The 18,187-nt window shown below is 40.2% G+C and overlaps 2 protein-coding genes across 11 annotated transcripts in view; one reads left to right on the top strand and one right to left on the bottom strand.

The window, feature by feature from the left end:
• The window catches only part of LOC115235367 (fasciclin-1-like), a 75,250-nt gene extending 61,172 nt beyond the window's left edge, over nucleotides 1-14,078 (top strand). The window contains exons 8-10 of the mRNA XM_029807103.1: nucleotides 1,348-1,510; nucleotides 1,764-1,905; nucleotides 5,848-14,078. Of these exons, the coding sequence (XP_029662963.1) occupies nucleotides 1,348-1,510; nucleotides 1,764-1,905; nucleotides 5,848-6,041 (499 nt within the window). The 3' untranslated portion in view covers nucleotides 6,042-14,078. The remainder of the gene's footprint in view (nucleotides 1-1,347; nucleotides 1,511-1,763; nucleotides 1,906-5,847) is intronic.
• Nucleotides 1-18,187, bottom strand: part of LOC115235364 (tropomodulin) — a 77,298-nt gene that overhangs the window by 11,919 nt on the left and 47,192 nt on the right. For 8 of the 10 annotated variants that reach the window (XR_003884014.1, XR_003884016.1, XR_003884017.1 and 5 more), the window contains one exon: nucleotides 14,543-14,903. The exons of 1 other annotated variant lie outside the window; for it this stretch is intronic. Coding sequence is in view for 1 of the 9 variants with exons in the window: in XM_029807094.1 (XP_029662954.1) it covers nucleotides 14,842-14,903 (62 nt within the window). In the remaining 8 variants the exon portion in view is untranslated. Of the gene's footprint in view, nucleotides 1-14,542; nucleotides 14,904-18,187 lie in introns of those variants that run through there. One more of the 10 variants, XR_003884015.1, reaches the window with a different exon arrangement.

The following is an 18,187-nucleotide window of genomic DNA, read 5'->3' as shown; positions in this document are numbered from 1 at the left end:
TATACGAACTCCCACTCGAATGTAGATACGATCTTCACACGGGATATCACCACCGCTGCTACCACCGCCTTATCCATTCCTGAAAGAAAATCTTATCATCGCTCTCCTCCCGTTCGAATTTAATTAAAATAACGCAACAAATCTCCATTCCAATTACCGCGAACCCATCGGCTCGACGGTATCGTCGACGTAAAAACTATAATCGTGGAGAGTCTTACGCCCGGAATTGCATAGTTCCACAGGGCACCACGTCCGACCTATTAAATTCGTAACCGGGCCCTCCGTCCCCGCCTGCCGCGCGCCAATATTGCCTCCTTGTCCAATTTAACGACCAGCACTCGAAGCGCCATGCAAAAAGCAAATAAACTCACTCGGCGAAATTACCGGCCTGGAACATATCGGGTTCTTCGTATTTTCCGCTACATCCAGACCTATCCCGTTTAATATTATACCAGATGATCGAGAGAATCCAAGATCCAAAAGGAAGCCGAATATTCAGAGATCTCCCGGTGGCGCCGGGACTCCAGGGAATGATTAGTTTAAGGAAACGCCAAGCATCGGCGAAGAATCGACGCTGAATTTTATATTAGAAATCTAAAAAGATATAAGAATTCAAAAATGTTAAAGAGTCATACAATTTTTAAATATTCGTAAACGAGAGATTTCAAGATTCACGCGGATTGCGTTTAACGACCAACAGATTTAAGGAGTGCTGATGACCTGAGCACTGCGGGATCCTAGGATTTACGAAGTCCGAGTTGCAACAACGGAGAACCGAGGATCTTCTCTCTCCGGGAGAAGATTGTATATGCATGTTGATCCAAATAGCTGGCCAACAATCGTGCTCCGTCATACCGTCGGCAGCTTTCCGCGCGAAGAAAGCGTTGTGTGGATTATCTCCTAATTTAAAATTATAATTGATATCCGCGGAAGAGACGGTGCATTCTCCGCAGGTAGACGAGAGCGAGGTCGGCAGCTTTACAAAGAGCGGAGCAAGAGAGAGAGAGAGAGAGAGAGAAAGAGAGAGAGAGAGAGAACGCGAGAGAGATCAAGGACCGGGTAGTAGAGAGCGGATTAATCCCGTAAGAGGCAGCGCGCGAAGGTGAGCTCTGGAAAGCGGATAGAGTAAACATCACGATGTTACCGCGGTCTACTCGCAAATCCCCAGCCTCGGAAAAATTTCCCCGGTGCTTATAACCCGCACGATTCAATTAAACCGATTTAAGCAACGCGGATGAGAGGCATTATGACGTTATTTACCGTCTCTAAAATCGTCTTGCGATTCTTCTCGAGTTATCAGCGTGAAATTAATCGTCGAACGTTTTTTCCCTTTGTTTTTTTTTTCAGCTCGACGTACTTTCTGGGCCAGCGACGCAGCTTCAACGATCAGCTGAACGACACGACGAAGCGGTTTACGTACTTTGCCCCGCACGACGATGCCTGGATCCGCGCGGGGGCCACTTTTCCGTCAGCCGTCAAGAAACTCTTCATGCCCGAATATAGTTATCACGTGAGTAATCTTCCTAAGTGCACATGTCGCGTAGATTTCATATTCAAATTTGCTCCCATCGTACAGAGGCCTTCGTTATCTTATCCTCGAATCTTTAAATTTTTTAATGACCGTACCTTTGCATTTTTTAAGTCTTTAAATTCATAAACTCTTAAGTACTACGAATACGCGAGCGCAAAGAGTTACTTACTAAAAAAAAAAAAAAATTACATCCCGCTGCGTTTAATCATAAAAATGTATAACTCATTTACAGACGAAGCAGATCTTGGAGCGGCACCTCGTAATAGCGGACCAGGCGTATACGATGGCGAAGTTGAGAGAGATGAGCAACGACACCATCAAGCTTACGACGATCAGGGACAGTCTGAAGATTCGCATTAAGGAGTACGGCGAAAGTGAGTAGTTTTATTTCGTAACGTACACACGTAACCAGCGCATACTTGTACTTGTGCACAGAATATATATATATATATATATATATATATATATATATATATATATATATATATATATATATATATATATATATATATATATACCTTATACGTCACCTCAAGGTGTCGGTCGTCTGACGCGTAAATTTTCCTTCGTCTGACGCGCGCGAGATCTCTCATTCGAGAATTCGTAAACTAGACGTGTGTAAATTCGCCAAGTACACATGCATTAGGGAAAGTTTCCCCGTCGACGAACGCGCGCGTTCCCCGGGCGACGAAACGCCCGCTTGAACGTTAACGCTCTATCGAGATCGACTGTCGCGTCTGCCACGTGATTGTTCTCGTCGTCGCGGAACCGTCGTCACGTCACATTACCACCTGTCACCGACACTCTCAAATCTGGTTGCTGTCTGATTACATGTAGATGAGAAGTACGACGAAAACGCAATCCGTCCAGAAACATCCGGTGAGTTGAGTTAAGTGTCTTTAAACGTCGTCGATGACACGAGCGCTTTCACTTTGTACGAGCAAGCACTTACTGAGTGTGAAGGAGCGCACCCCTTTATTACGCACCGCGTTACACACTCGCGCGTACATGTTGTGCGTTTTGTTACGCGTATGCGTGTGTGCGCGAGAGGACGAAACTACGTGCGTAACTCACTCCGGCGAAGTTCGCTTTTAATCTTGTCGGATCCTTGAACTCTGCTCTCTTAAACTGAATCAGTGAAAATATCACCGATTCAAGCAACGACGAAATTTCTCCGAATATTTTACTGATTTTCAGTGAAAAAACTCACAGTTTGCTCCGACGTTTTACGTTTTACTGACTATGACAGTAAAATTTCACTGACTGATTTTTATCAATGAGGATTCATTGTTTTTAGTATTATATTTATAACTAAAACCACTTCTTATCAGTGATAATCTGATAATACACTGATTCCATTTAAGAGAGTGAAATGCGTGAATGTCTAAGCACGTGTGTCGCGAAATTTCTGAGAATATTTTTGAATCCTTGTATCCTTGATATTTAAATTTGATGATTTATATTTTTGTTTTTTATTAAAAATTTCCAAGGATCATTACACGGTACCTTGTAAGAATCTCGAAGATATAGGAAGATCCCTAGATCCTTGGATTCCAAACTGCCAAACTCGCTAAACCCTCGAATCGTTAGATCCTTGGATGCTGCAACGTTCTGATTTAGCTTATGAGTGATCGTATCGCCAAGCTTACGCTTACGCTGACGTACGATTTTTCAGTGCTTTACGCTATGCTTACGTATACGAAAAGGATCTGACGTGGGGGAGGCGAAGATGCTTCGTCGATAAAATTCGAACTTCGCACGGCGCGAGATTGCATAGACCTCGTTCGCACTGCGATTAGCGACAAGCTATGAGCCGTCGATGCTTGGTTTAATTATTTCGATTTATTATTTGAATTATATTGCATCGCAGTCACTTTGCGCAGACGTTCTCAAACTATGCGTCGCAAGTTTCTATCCGAGAACTCGCTCTTATTACTTCCAACGTTTGAGAGCATCTGCTTCACAGCATTCCACGATCGAACTCGCTATTAAATAACATAAGAGTGCGCGCGCGAATATACAATGAACGGTCCGCGAAAAAGAGAGATTTTCACTCCGATTTTCACGTTCAATTAAAACACGGATTCGATCCTATAGTACGCGTTTACGCCTGTGGGCGACAATTTTCGTTATAGTTGCAGCTGGCACTCCCGGGGATTTTAGCGCGAGGTCAAAAGTCACCGAATCGAGAGAAAGAGAAGGAGAGAGAGAGAGAGAGAGAGAGAGAAAAAGAAGGCGACATGAAAGAGAGCGAGGTGAAACGAAACGCGCGCTACGCGAGAAACAAAAGCGTATTAATTGCGGCGAGGGCAACAATACTCATTGTGAACGGTGGAATTAATTACGACGAGGAGTACGCTCATTGTTGCGCGTAAATTAATTGCTACAACAACGGCAATAGGATATCATTACCTTTGTCGCGGGGAGAATGAGGAGAACCACCCTTCTCGTCGGTTTCGCGATTTCTATTTATTGCGCACCGAGAGACAACCGCAAACGTGTTCGCGCAAATGTATGGAATAAGGATGTCACTCTTTTCGTCCGCAAAGAACATGCAAATGCAGCATCTTAAGGGAGAAAGAGAGAGACGTTCTCCGATAACGCTTACACTTTCCGCTTACACTTTCCTTTAATTTGAGATGCCAATTATTTTACAATACGAAGAAACGATTTGATAGGTTTTCGATCATACAGAGATTTTAATGCCTAATTGTGCTTTATATGTTAAACTGTGAAAAGCCAGCTGTTCATTATCGTATTAACACCGGAATAATCGATGTAGTAATTTGTTATGTCGGTCGATAGCGAAGTGTAAATAACGCTCGTTAATATTAATGAGTCCATTAAATAAATGGTACGGTTTGCACTATTTCAACAAATGAAAATATAATTTTAACGCAATATTTCGTTTGATTTGATTTGAAAATTGTTGAGGCAGCAACTAACTTGTATCGAGTCTCCACTACTCGGCTACTTTTCACGTAAAGAGGGACGTGTATTGACTACGGAAAGGATTTCGTTTCCGGACTGCTGCGAAGTGCAACGTCCACTTCCGCACAAAGTCCAGAAAATTCTCGCGTGTGTGCAGACCCTCATAAACAGAGTCCTTTTCACCGCGTTCCGATGCGGAACATGACGAATACCTGCGTCTGTACGGAATTTTTCACGTTGTCGGGAACGAGTCGATGCGATTTTGTCGGTGCAAAACTTTCCGCGACAATAATGTCGCGGAGGATCGACGATCTTGGCGTTGGACGCGAAAACCGGAAACGAACACGCGTGCTATTATGGGTCGGAACCGTCGAGCGATTTATTATGCACCTTTCGACCATTTAAATGCAAATTCCTTGATTATCCCCGGCGCTAATTGCTACGTGCCCATCCGGTCATTCGCTCTCGCCTATGAACGAATTTCCGAAACATTTCCCCCGAAACTCGCCGCTTTAACTCTGCTCCGTTTTACGATTCTGCGCGAGAGATTTGACGAGGATCACACGAGCGAGAAAAAGATTAAGTTAAAGTCAAGTTAAAGTTCAGTAGACGACTTCGTTAATCAAAAGGAAAAGATGCATGAGTAATTTGAAAGAAAGCGGCGTTAGAATCACAAACTTTACCTCGAATCGAAAATTTTCTCCTACTTTCGATCTCAAGTTTCAATCTAACATCTAGTTTGATACTTTTTAAGCAGTAAAATTATATTTTTTTAAAACTATTTCATATAGTTTTATCGAAAGCACTCCTTTTACATTTTTAAGTGAGAAACTATCGGTTTACTGTTTATTTGAAATATAATGTCAATTTTCTTGTGTAAATTAACCTTGCCAAAATCTTTTAGAATATATAAACGTGAAAAAATTTGAAATTAAAAATAGCAGCAAAATTTCGACTCGTAACTCCTGCATCGTTGAATTTAATGATAACGATGTGCGAAATGAAAATTTTCATTACAGTTTTACGACACCGTTGTGTGTCCGTCTCTCATTATTAGATACTATTGCTATGTTTAGTTTTTCAAATATTATTAGATCGTTGAGATTCTTCAGACTCTTTTCAATTTTATAATCCATAAATATTTATTCCTTTAGCATCTCACGACATTATCTTAGGATTTGTACAGAATTGTATCCATCCATCCTCATGTTGTTAATTCGAGATCTGACGATCCCCCGGGGCGATCGTCGGGTCGAGAGAGCTTTGCATTTTGCATCGCAGTACGCTTTCAGTTACTCACAATTCCCCCTCATCCTGTACTAGCCCCCAGCATCCAGGTCTAGAGATCATTGTCAATCTCTCTTTCGCTCTTTGTTTCTTTCCAGGCTACCAGTTGGAGTGGCAGGGTAACAAGAAAATCCGCGTCGTGCGTCCAGACGTTGAGTGCACCAACGGGATAATCCACGTGATCGACACCGTCTTTCTCAAGGATAGCGACGTGCGGGTAACGGGCGGAGCGTCGCTGGCCACTCTCGCGCCTCACCTCATCATGATATTGATAGCCAAGTGGCAGTTGTAAGCAACCTGATCGCGTCGCATCGTCTCGCATCTATGCAGGTGCGTCTATTAGGAATTTCCTTGGGGCCGTCTACGATCGTTCTCGCGCGAGAAGCGGCGCCGTCGACGACGCAACGCGAGAAGGCGCACGGTCGATCGTCCTGACGTTGGATCGCAACTTCTTACGGACGCTCGTTACGGAGTGGACTAGGCGAGAAGCGGGGAAGGGTAGAGGGGGGGGGGGAATGGGGAGAGTTACATGAATCTGAAGATCCGGAGACCCGAGAATCCGCGATATCAAAGATCCAGGGACCTAACGAGCCGAGGACAGCGGCGAGGATCGGAGGATACGCGAAGATTCAAGGGGGTCCAGAGATATGCGGATTCGTTCGCGTACACGTGGCTCGTTGATGAGAGAGAAAGACACGAAAGAAGAGGAAGACGTTCGATATATCGTGTCGATTGCACGAAGAACGAGAGGGGCTCTCATCGAGGGAACGACGGGAGGACGACCGAGCACTCGCGATCGCACGGCCTCAAAAAAAGCCAGGATAGCCTATTATTTATTGATTAATCGTCCGTGGACGTAGCGGGACAATTTTACGGGTTAGAAGCGTTAATCGTACCAAATAAATGGTTAATTGTACCAAGTAATCTAAATAAATTTATCGAGGGACGGAAGGGCGTGAGAGAAGAAAAATGGGCAGGGAGAGAGGTGCAGGATTTCGAGGAACCTACTTCGAGTACAAGGGCAACGACGGATTGCATCCCGTACATCATGCGACTGTTAGCGAGCGAACGAGTGGACGCGTGAGGTGCAAATAAAATCGCGGTTTGACCATCGATCGCCACTCTGTCTATTGTTATTTGAATCGGGAAATGGTTTTAAAATATTTATCCTTCTCTTCCATTATATAAACCAATTTAAACCAAATTTAAATCAATCGAATAATCGATCGATTGGTAATTACGCGATTTAATTTTGACCTCATACGTTGTTCTGTAGAGCCACAATAAGAACTTAATAATACATCAGAAAGTTCCACATAACATTGAGAACAAGACTTCGCGATTCCTTCGCGGAATCCTACGATTTTATACGACACTAATCGTAAACGTAAAATACGATAATCCTTTCCCTCTAAAGCGACGACAGTAATAAAGTCAAACGCAATAATATCGATCGTCCTTTTCGATTAACGGCGGCAATAAAACCGAACGGGCAATTACCAATTCGATTAATTAGCAGAGCGATTGAGTAAGCGCTTTCGGAACAACAGATCCATCCATCGGATCTTCCCGTCTCGAAATTCGAACCGATTTCAGGATTCTCCTTGGATCTCCAGAATTTGGATCGTTGGGTTCTGTCGGATCTCAAGATGCCCGCGGATTTTTCTGAAATTATCTAGTCCGTAAATTCTCGGTTTTTTAGCTTTTCAGGATCGCGGATTCTTGGATGCTTGTAGATCCCACAGACTTCCGAACTTCTTCGGATTCTCGGAAATCGGTCGATTATAAATAATTGTCGCGTCGCCGCTGTATTGATTCGCGGTGCCTCTGATGAAATTGAATCGACACCGACGTATCTCGGGGTAAATGTTTACCCCGTTTACATAACATCGTTCCCTTCGAGATACCGTGTTCTTGACCTTTCGTCATTCCGCGTAAAGGGTTCACGGTACATCGCTATGTATCATATCGTATTTACACTTCTACTTACCGAGAATACTGCCACGCACGTTGCGCGCATCGCGGGCTTGCGGATGAGTTTTTGTACGATTATTATTATCAAAGATAGAGCGAAGGGGAAAAGAGACAAGAGGGAGCGGTAGAGAATTCTATCTTAAAAGCACAGCGATTCCTGACAAAAAAAAGGTGTCTCGTGTGTTAAAAAATTAAAAAAAAAAAAAAAAAAAAAAAAAAAAAATAAGGTATCTTGAATGACGGATGCGCGAGGGCAGAAAAAGAGAGAAATTTCTTTGGCTTTCCTTAAATCTTATAAGTTCTTGTAAAAATTATTTGAAAATACTTTATGGTGTTTTCTAGAGTTGAAGAAATTTTTAAAGAAATTAATAGGAAAATACATTCTGTAAAATAAAAAGCAGCCAATTTATTACAATTAAAGAAATAAATTATTTTATTCCGCATTTAGAAAAACTAAAAAGAGAATAACAATGAATAGGAAAAAAGTCAAAGAGGGATATCGTTCAATTAATCCTGACGTTATATAAAGACAATTCATAACTCTCTACAGAATGAGTTCCTATCCATTTCGCTTGATTCGCCTATTTTTGACGGGAACGGGAAGACATTCCGTGACCATATCTACTTTCAGTGCCACGAGTTCTATCGTTCCATCGTAATAACTATATCCCGATGAACTTTCTGCTCCCTCGACATCCATGCTCATTGCATTATATACACACAAACACACCCACATACATACACACACACTCACACACATACATACATACCCTGTCTGTCAAAATAGCAAAGTTACTATTAAGACCTTAGCTGTATGCGTGCAAGCAATAGCGAGGATCCGTCTCGAAAGAAAACTTCGAAGAACGCGGCCAAGAAGAAACTGGTATAGACTTAGAAACGAAAATCAAATGATATCCGAATCGACAGGGAACCCTTTCGCTGCACGAAATATTCTAGCCAAAGTTCCTGCGAAGGAAAAGTAAGTGAATACTTTCGAAACTTTTCACAGACGTGACAGACATATTAATCTTTGACGGTGCAAATATTTCCACGATACGTGTATTGTAATCGTGACGCGCTATGTGAGGATTGATCCTTGAATTATTAAATTTTTAAACATTCTTTGTATCCTGAATTCAAAAAGACACGAAAGAAGCAAAACTTTATTCGTCAATTAATCGGACATTCTCTTAACGAATATTCAGAACAAGCTTATCTATCGAAGAATTGAATATTAAAGGATATTGAATATTAAAGAACAAACGGAGATTCCCAATTAGTTTCTTCGCTAACGAAAAATCGATTTCACATTCTTTCGCGAATAAAGTCTCGCAAGCGTACGCTTTCTTCGCAGCGAAGGGGTTAAAGAAAAAAGGAAACAAGTACTTGGCAAGGAACAGTTCGAAGCTCGAAGGAGGGTAAAACCTCGAAATTTCGTGCCCTCCTTAAAGACGAAGCGTCAAGAAGCGCAGGATAGTTCACGTTCAACTGATAAAACGCCGAAACCTAAATGAAAGACAATTGACTGATTGGATCGGTCGTTGAATTTCGCAACACGATCCGGTGACTTGTTCGCGTTAGTCACGTATAAAAAAAGAATTTGTAATTAGCGGGCGTGCGTAATCGAAGCAGCCACAACTTTCTTCACGAGAACTTGATTTAACAAAAATAAAAAAAGGTCGATGTTATACGTGTTGATATCAGTCTATACATATATATATAAAGCAAACAAATAAAGATATATATAATAAACAGAGATATATATTAATGCGGAAGAAAGTATCGATTAAAGAAGAGCGAATCGGGAAAAGGCTGGTAAGAGAGAGAAAGGGAGAGAAAAAAACAAAATACACTATCAGATGATAACTTAAACTTGTTGTTGGGATGAATTGATATTACGAATTATTATTACTATTATTATTATTATTACAATTATTACCTATATAAAATATACATAAACTCTAATTAAAACTGTTTGCTCGTTAGATGAACCAAAAAAAAAAAGAAAAAATAGCAAAACTCTATTTCTCCGTGTAGATGTGTCTTAATGTTCAGCTTGTTCGACAGCCACGCAGTCGACATAAGAGAGCTGAGGTTTCGAGGCTGCCATAGGTCGAAAAGGGGATGTTCGAGTCGGTATGCGGGAGACGAGAGATTAAATGCCACGTGAGACTTAAATTTTCACGCTCGTGAACGTTATACGGGAAAAGGACGCACAGGCCGCCGGTGATGTTACTAATAATGTTGCAAAAAAGACTAGAAATTATTGAGTGGACAATCGTTCGTCATCCCCGACAAATCAGAGACGCGTTCATAGAGAATCTCATCGTACATCGTACATCGCTATTAAAGAATCTCGCGTTTTCAAAGCGCTACTCTGAAAATTTGAATCGTTTCTCTCGTCTCGATTCACCGCCGATGGCGATCGATCGATCTTACGAAAGAAAAAAAAAAAGAAGAAATTATGTGAAAGTACAATTATGATTTCCAATTCGCAAATGAAGCTATAGCGAACAGATACAGCTAAGCTTAGCTATCCTTACGAATAATTATTAATTATAAATATTAATTACGAAAAAATGTAGAATTAGCCGCTCAATTCTCGTAGAAGTGAGTAGTATATATTGCATGAAATGTTTGCTGGATCTGAATATCTGAAGATTCCTGAAAATCAATTGTCTGTGACTTATCCTTCTGAATCTTAAGATTCAGATTCAGATTTCAGATTTATGTTGCGAGAGAAAAGATCTGAATATAAATACATTATAGGAATAAAATAATTTAAGGAAAAATTAAGGAAATGGATTTATACGGGTCTACGGATGTTCAGATTTTGGCGGCATTTATTAAGATCAAAATCCATCAAAGTATCATCCCTATGCATTCCAACTTTAGAAACAGTTCTGTTTAAAAGCGTTAATTATTAAGAAAACCGTTGATGCGCCAAACAGACGCGACGTTAATTGCGGCTCCTATATATATATATATATAGTCATCGCGGTAACGAATGTAGTCCTTGTTGTCATTTTTATTATCGCCATTTTTACTCTTCTACCGTTCCATCTCGCGAGAACACTGGCGAAAATGATCGCGAACGTCCAGCGTCGACAAATTTCGCAAGGTTTCCTGTGTACACACATAAACATACACACGCACACATTCACACACACATACACACGCGCGCGCATTTGGAAGTTTCTCACGAAGGCAGAAGGTTCCCTCTGTCCTCGTTGTCGCACGATCATTTCGAGCCACATGTTTCACATTCGTATCTAAGAGCTCGACAATCCGAGGTTCCTGGGATCCTGTGGCTTTTATAAAAATCCCTCGAGGTTTCCTTCGCGGCTGTCTGAAGCCTGGAGGATCCGAGGAACCGACGATTTAAGGACGCCAGGATACGCTACTGATTGCATTTACGCGAGTAGTCCAGGAACGGCACCGAAGTGTCGGGCCAAGTACGGCGCAACGCGCCGCGACATTAACGTTCGTTAGCCTAAGTACGAGGGTTTTTAAGCTTTTTAAAGTTACGGCCACACCGGGGAGAGCGCGACTCCCCGCTCTGGCGGCAGGTGATACCAGTAAGTGCAACCAGTAACTTAAGCACGTCACACACCATTACGGTAAATCATTAATATGTAAGAATATAGAGTACGTAAAGTGGACATAAAGGGGAGGAGAGACGAAAAAGGCGCAGGAAAGAGAAAGAGAGAGAGAGAGAGATCATGGTTTTTAAAATTTCGAATGCGAAGAGCGTATAATGTAACGTGTAAACGATATCGTATTTTAAGCGCCGGATAGGCGGGTTTCACAGAAATTACAACTGATTATTAAGAGGATTATTATTATTTATTAGCTCTATTATAAAAATATATAATATAAATATATATGTATATTATATATATACCTATACTATAGTAGGGGAAATCAAATTTTATGTACTACAGAGCTATTTGTATAAAAGACATTTGTTTCACCACACGATCATGAATTCGGCATCGCTGGACATTTAATTGCCACACTATCGTCATCAGATCTTAGGTAATATATATTTTGGATATAATTAATCTCGAGAAAACTTCTAGTTTTTATTATAGGATCTAGGTATATACGTATATTTGCATTACTTGTATTTTTCGTCTGAATTAGTTATTAAGTTTCTAAGTCACGCGCGCAGAGAAGCGACGCTTTTTTAGCGAACGATTTTCACGAAAGGATCTTGCGCTATTCGGGCCAATCGAATTTTCAAAGAAAAAAAAAAAAAGATGAAAGGAATGTATGTATCTCCGAGTTTGCGGACGGATCGACGGTGCGTCAATTCTTTACTCGAGATGAGAATCTAAAAAAGTTTCTGGATTGAAAGATAGAAACAAAAATTTATGGATTTGAGATGATAAAAATAGAAATCTTAATACTATGCAATCCAACATTCTTAAAACCTCGAACACTATCTTATATGTTTTCTCAATTAAAATGTAATGACAAAAGTAGCATTCACCGATTCTTTTCACGTCAAAAAAAGAATCCCTCGGATTAAGAATTGATCAAGGTGATGGGAGGAAGCAAACTCCTTTAAAAATCCGTCATTCGTCTGGCGAACGTTCACTTCACTTGTATCTCGCTTCACTACACTGTGTAGATCCGATCGCTTTTGCTGTATGATTTTACAAAGAATAAAGAACACCTACAAGACACAGATCAGGAGAGAGGTTTTATTGAATAGTCCACGATGTCACAGGCGAGGTAAAAGGTAAATATGTACGGTATGTATACATTGACATCGGAAGAAAAATCTTGCATTCTCTCGTTTATGCTGTGTCACACAATTTTACATAAAATGTAGCGATGCTCCCTATGCATCTACAATGCAAGAGATCGAATCTTTTGTCGCCTAAAACTCAACGCGAAATAATGTCCTTTTAATCTTTTGCGTGAATAAAGATTGAAGATTAAATTTTGCACTGATTCGTCATGTCGCGTTGATTTAACGCATTTATAAGTACTCAATAAACGAAACACAGGACGATGTCTTTTTTTCAGCAGTTTATTTAAACCTCGTGTTACAAGATAAGACTTAGCAGCAAGGCTTTGATCGTGCGCGTGCATGTGAGTTTCGGTATGTTGTGTACGTAATGTAATGCGTGTTCCGTGTGACAGAATGAATAGATATGCGAATATGTTTACAACAATCAAGAATGCATTCGGAAGGCCGCGAGCGAGACAAATATGGTTACAATACTATTTCGTTTTATCGATTTCATCTCTTCTTGTCGACTACACGATCCAACTACGCTTCTCAAAAAGAACTTTGCAAGTCATTTATTAAAAAACATAAAATTTCTTTAGGCACGGTTCTTACAATTAGTTCGAAGAGAACCGATAGATTTAAAAAGTACATCTAAAAATGCAAAGATACTCGAGATTTGTAGATTACATAAATTTTAATATATATCGGATCAATATATTATACATCTGTGAGATATATTTTCTACAATTCTACTCATAAACGAACGAGTATAGCGCAAAAGTATTTTTGATCCGCGTATTTCCATGGATTTAACAAGCTCGAGTACACTGCGGTATACCAATCAGCGCGTGATCTATCTTAGTAAGACTTTACCGCGTAATTATCTTCACCCACGCACTCCCGATCCCTTTTTCTCCCTCTCATCCGCACGCGCATGCACACAGAGACAATTATGCCACCCTCTCTCTCACGCGCTAATAATCCATTCCCTCTTTCGTTATAACACGTAGGTCACATCGATCCATTAGAAACGACATTGAAGACAATATGTACAGATTGATTACATATATATATATATACTAAATTAATCATTAATTTAAACAATGAAAGTTAGTACCTTAGAGCGAATATTACAGAGACGTTATATGCCGAGCGGAACGATCGGGTCGGTGGTATCGCGTTTGATATTTATTCTTAATGAAAAATTTGCGCGTGTATTCACAGCTAATTATTTCATTTTAATGCATTGCCATGACGTTTACACATTATGCTGCACAAAATTAATTAAAATACAGTTAACAATTGACACTTAAATGATGTAATGTGAAAATAATTAGAGAAATAATTATTCTACATTAAATATTATAATCGAAATTATATCGAGTCAATCATTTTAATTTTTCAAAGAGAAAAATGCAAATCTTTTTATATTTATAAATTTATCGATATATAGATATATTTCGATCATATAGCGACGTATCAAAACCAATTGGACATAGCTATTCGTTTATTCTAAAGCACAAAAAAGATGATGAATCATTCTACAATTACTAGGCAGTAGCGAGCAAAGAGATAGAATATGAAATAATAAGACACCTTGACCAAAAAAAATAAACCTTTTAATTCGTTAAAAAAAAAAAAAAAAAAAAAAAAAAAAACAGAGGAACACAGAATATAATTAGTACCCGATCGCTCAGCGATGCGCTCGGAAAAAAGTTTGGTCGAATTAATTAAAAGAGAACTTCTCTTTCGTGTATAAATATTTAAATAATCCAATTAGATAGCCACGTTAAAGCGGTGAACGACATCTTGGTACGCATTACGTTAAAAAAGTTATCCCGGCTCTTTTCGCGTTATTTTCCGCCGCGAATATCGTTATCTCCGATGACCTAACAGTTAGAGAATAATATATTCGTCGTATCATATATATAAATCAACAGAACCGATACCGTGTATGTCACATGTCACATTCATACGACGGTTTAAATTTGTTACATCGTCATTAGAGTATCTTTCGCGCGATATAGCTCTGGTGCAGGAATATATATATTTATATAAATGTATGTATATGTGTATTTTTTTTTAGAGCAACAAAGACGAGAGATATTCACGCGTAATTTATCGCATGCGAAGCTTCCGATTTTTCCTCCGCGAACGAGTATTTTGTATCAAACGACGTAAATCGCGACGATTTCAAGATACGGAGGATCCAAATTATATAAAAAAAATTTTAAATTCGATATTGCGCTGTGATATAATACCATATGTGTATGTGTACAGACCGTTTTACGGCGCTTTAAGAAACTCGCGCGCGATCATTGGCGTATTATCGTCTTCGTCATCGTCGTCGTTGCCATCATTGTGGCGATCTTCATCAATGCATGGCCCAGCCGATGGTGTAGTTGCGGGAAACTCTTCCCATGCGACGCAGGCGATCTGCCAAAAGAAACATGCTCGAGGGAGCTATTACGGTGGGTGGTGTTTTAGGGGCTTAATGGTCGACGCGAGGATTCTCTCCAAGGATCGACTTGAGAGATCTTAAAACTCGACGAGTTTACACGCAATTCTTATGGGCACATTTGCAGATCAATAATTTAAACCAATGACTTTGAAAGACTGTGCAAGAAAAATTTCGGTATCGTTGATCTCCGAGTTCCTAAATTCTCGGATGCGTGGATCGTCGAGCGTGACGATCGGATAGATAGGCACTGTGGCGAGATTATTTCACGCGATAATTAATCAATTCGAATTTGGTATGACTATTTCAAAAATCGCTTCTCTCGAATTAATAAAAATAATGTTGTATAAAAACAATTTCCGAATTAAATTTCATTTTCTGACTTATGTTAGACGTCTAATAACGCGACAAAAGCTTATCGTGAGATATTTAACAAATACAATGCAAATGATAATAACACAGGATATCTTGGGACGTAATATGTAATTCTCTGTAAAAGTTTCATCGCAAAACGTCGTCGCAGACCAATTATTAAAGCTCTTAGAAAATAAGTATAAAAATAATCTTGGGTAATTTGCATCATGAAGATCCTTCGGATGGGAGTAATTCGCAGCTGCGCGGAATCTTCCCGGATTTCCTGGATTTTTTCTTTCTCATTACTACGTGTCTCGCCAGTCGTAAAGCAAAAGTAATTAACGCGCGTATTATGTCAAACCATTACCGTGGCGATAAAACAATTTACGCATCAGACGCTTATATATATATATAAAATATAAAGCTAGCCGTATTAACTCGCACGAAGAATATTACACCTCGATATGTATATGTGTACGTGTATGTGATCGTATACTTGATGTTTTATGTACATACGCGCGCCTCTCTTCAATGTGTGATGAGTAATCTTGTAGTTGCCGTTGTAGAGGCAACAAATTTCGTGCCGGAGTTAATCTCCGCGCCGCGTGCACATAAAACGGAAATTATATCATTTCAAATTATAACATTATACGTAATCACTCGCGCGATCGTTAAATCTCGTTGTGCAGTAATTACGCTAGTATCATGTTTATTAGTTACTTGATTATTTTACAAATAATCGACGTAAATTCCCAAGGCGCAGTAATTTATTTCTCTTTTATCACCGTTATACATTTGCCAATAAGAATTGAGAGTTTGTCATCACTTCGTATTTATAGCGATATTTTTATTCAAAACCGTGCTCCGTGATAAAAACAGGCACGCTCCTCCCGATAAATCTCGTCGACTCTCGCGAACAAAATCGTGCCCGGTAGTAGCCTCGATGGAAATCAGATTTATTGGCGCGGACGTGTTCCGCAATTTTTTGCCGATTAAGAAACGGCTGCGTCTGCCATACGGAGATAAACGATTCGCGCCCGAAGAAAAGTTTAGACACCCGAATTGTATGCAAGGGACGCTAAACGATGTCTGACACTATATTTATTTGCCATTTCTCTCTGTGAAGGAGTTTATCGTTTCCTTGTATTTCGAGTGTCGGAATGACTGGATGCAAAACCTATAATTGTTTATAATATATGCATTATCAGAACATTGATAAAAAATCGAATATTCGTGATTCGCAGCAGGTTGATCCACGGGGGGGAACGAGAGAGATCCATAATTCCGAGCTAATAATGCAGCATCCGTTTTGGCTTTTGCCGGCGTGTATGACGACGCGTGTTAAGTAAACAACCGCATTCTGCATTTAATGGGGAATTAATTATCGCGGAGCGCGCGAGAGATGCCGGGCCAGGGCATGTAACCGAGTTCCGCCAAGCCGCGCGATGAAAGCGCGACGAGCCGTTGTAGTAATTTATTATTCCCGTAACGTCTCTACGCGCGGACCAACTGTAATACGTTAGAGTGTAATTAGTTTAGCCGTCGGACAATCCCCACCCGTAGTTTACGCCGCGATTACATCATCGTCAATTTTTCGGCAACGCCCGGATGTTCGCGCGGATTTTTCCCGACCGCCCCGAGCGCGGATAATTAAAAGCGGATACGGTAAATACGGTTAATTACGCCGTTAATCAACCTGGCGATTGGAGTGTGTGTGACGTCAGAGGAACGTAATTTCAGTACAAATTTTTCAGAAGAGATGAAACTTTGATTTGAAAATATCCATCCGTTTTGATATGTTTTTCTGAATATTTTACGCGATAAAAATGAAAATTTGTAATTACAATTTTGAGATTGCCTTAAATGAATGCGTATCTTTTTTCTGTAGGAGAAAGAAATAACTAGTTTTTATTATTTTTGAAGCTTTAATTTCGCAACTGGCTATTTATCGTGAAGTAATTGCGACAAATAAATCCTAACAATCACGATATCGAATCGAGGTAATATTACGAACGGTTAAACTATTGCTAAGAAAAACAGACAATTCGGCAATTTTCTTCTTTCTCTCAATATGACGACAGATTCTCTATGGAACTAGTGAAAAAAGTAAACGAGAAAACTCGCGGAGCTCTCGAGACAGTCACCGTCGAGCTTTTCACGCTCGACTGACGCGTCCCTAGATTTTATCTTCCCTTTTCGAAAATCCCAAAGTACTTCCATCATACTTTCTTACTGTTTCTCTTTTCCCGATCTGCCCTGTCTTCTAGACGCAAAAAAACATCGCTACAACCTCCTTAGAAATCGCTGTCTTGTTTTTGCACATCCCCGTTGTTTTCTTCTCCCCTACTTCCGTCGGCGGTCTGTTTATCTGTTCCAGGATAATTCGGATCCCCCAATATAGAACGAGCCACTTCGTCAGAATTTAATGCACCGTAAAACGAGGCTCCATCCTCTCGGTCTCTGTCTCCGCACTTCCGAAGTCGCGACTGAATCCGCTTTATCATTACCGCTGCAGTTGCGCGCGCGCGCGCGCGTACGTACGATTTTGGGGGAGACTCTCGTTCCCGAAGAAATCCGCTCGCGGGATAGGGTAGCCGAGATAAGTAAAGCCGACGAAAGCTTAGAACCCGCTTGATAGAGAAGCCGCATTTTCATCTCTTAATGAGTTTTACCAACTCGTGCGCCATCCGTACTACATCGTATTACATCGGCAATTTTGGACTATCATTATCGTTACGCCTGGGAACTTTATCACCAAGGAAAAATAAAAGTTTATATAGATTCGTTGAAATATCTATTTAAATACAATTGTAAAAGTATATATAATGCATAAAATGTCTAGCTAAATTGAGTTGTAAACTAATCGATATATCCAAAATATTTGTTATTAAATGCGGAATATGCTGCA

Source organism: Formica exsecta, unplaced genomic scaffold (assembly GCF_003651465.1).
Source record: "Formica exsecta isolate Colony F162 unplaced genomic scaffold, ASM365146v1 scaffold218, whole genome shotgun sequence".
Taxonomy (NCBI): domain Eukaryota; kingdom Metazoa; phylum Arthropoda; class Insecta; order Hymenoptera; family Formicidae; genus Formica; species Formica exsecta.
Note: the sequence above shows the minus strand (reverse complement) of the source record. Positions and strands in the feature narration are given on the sequence as shown.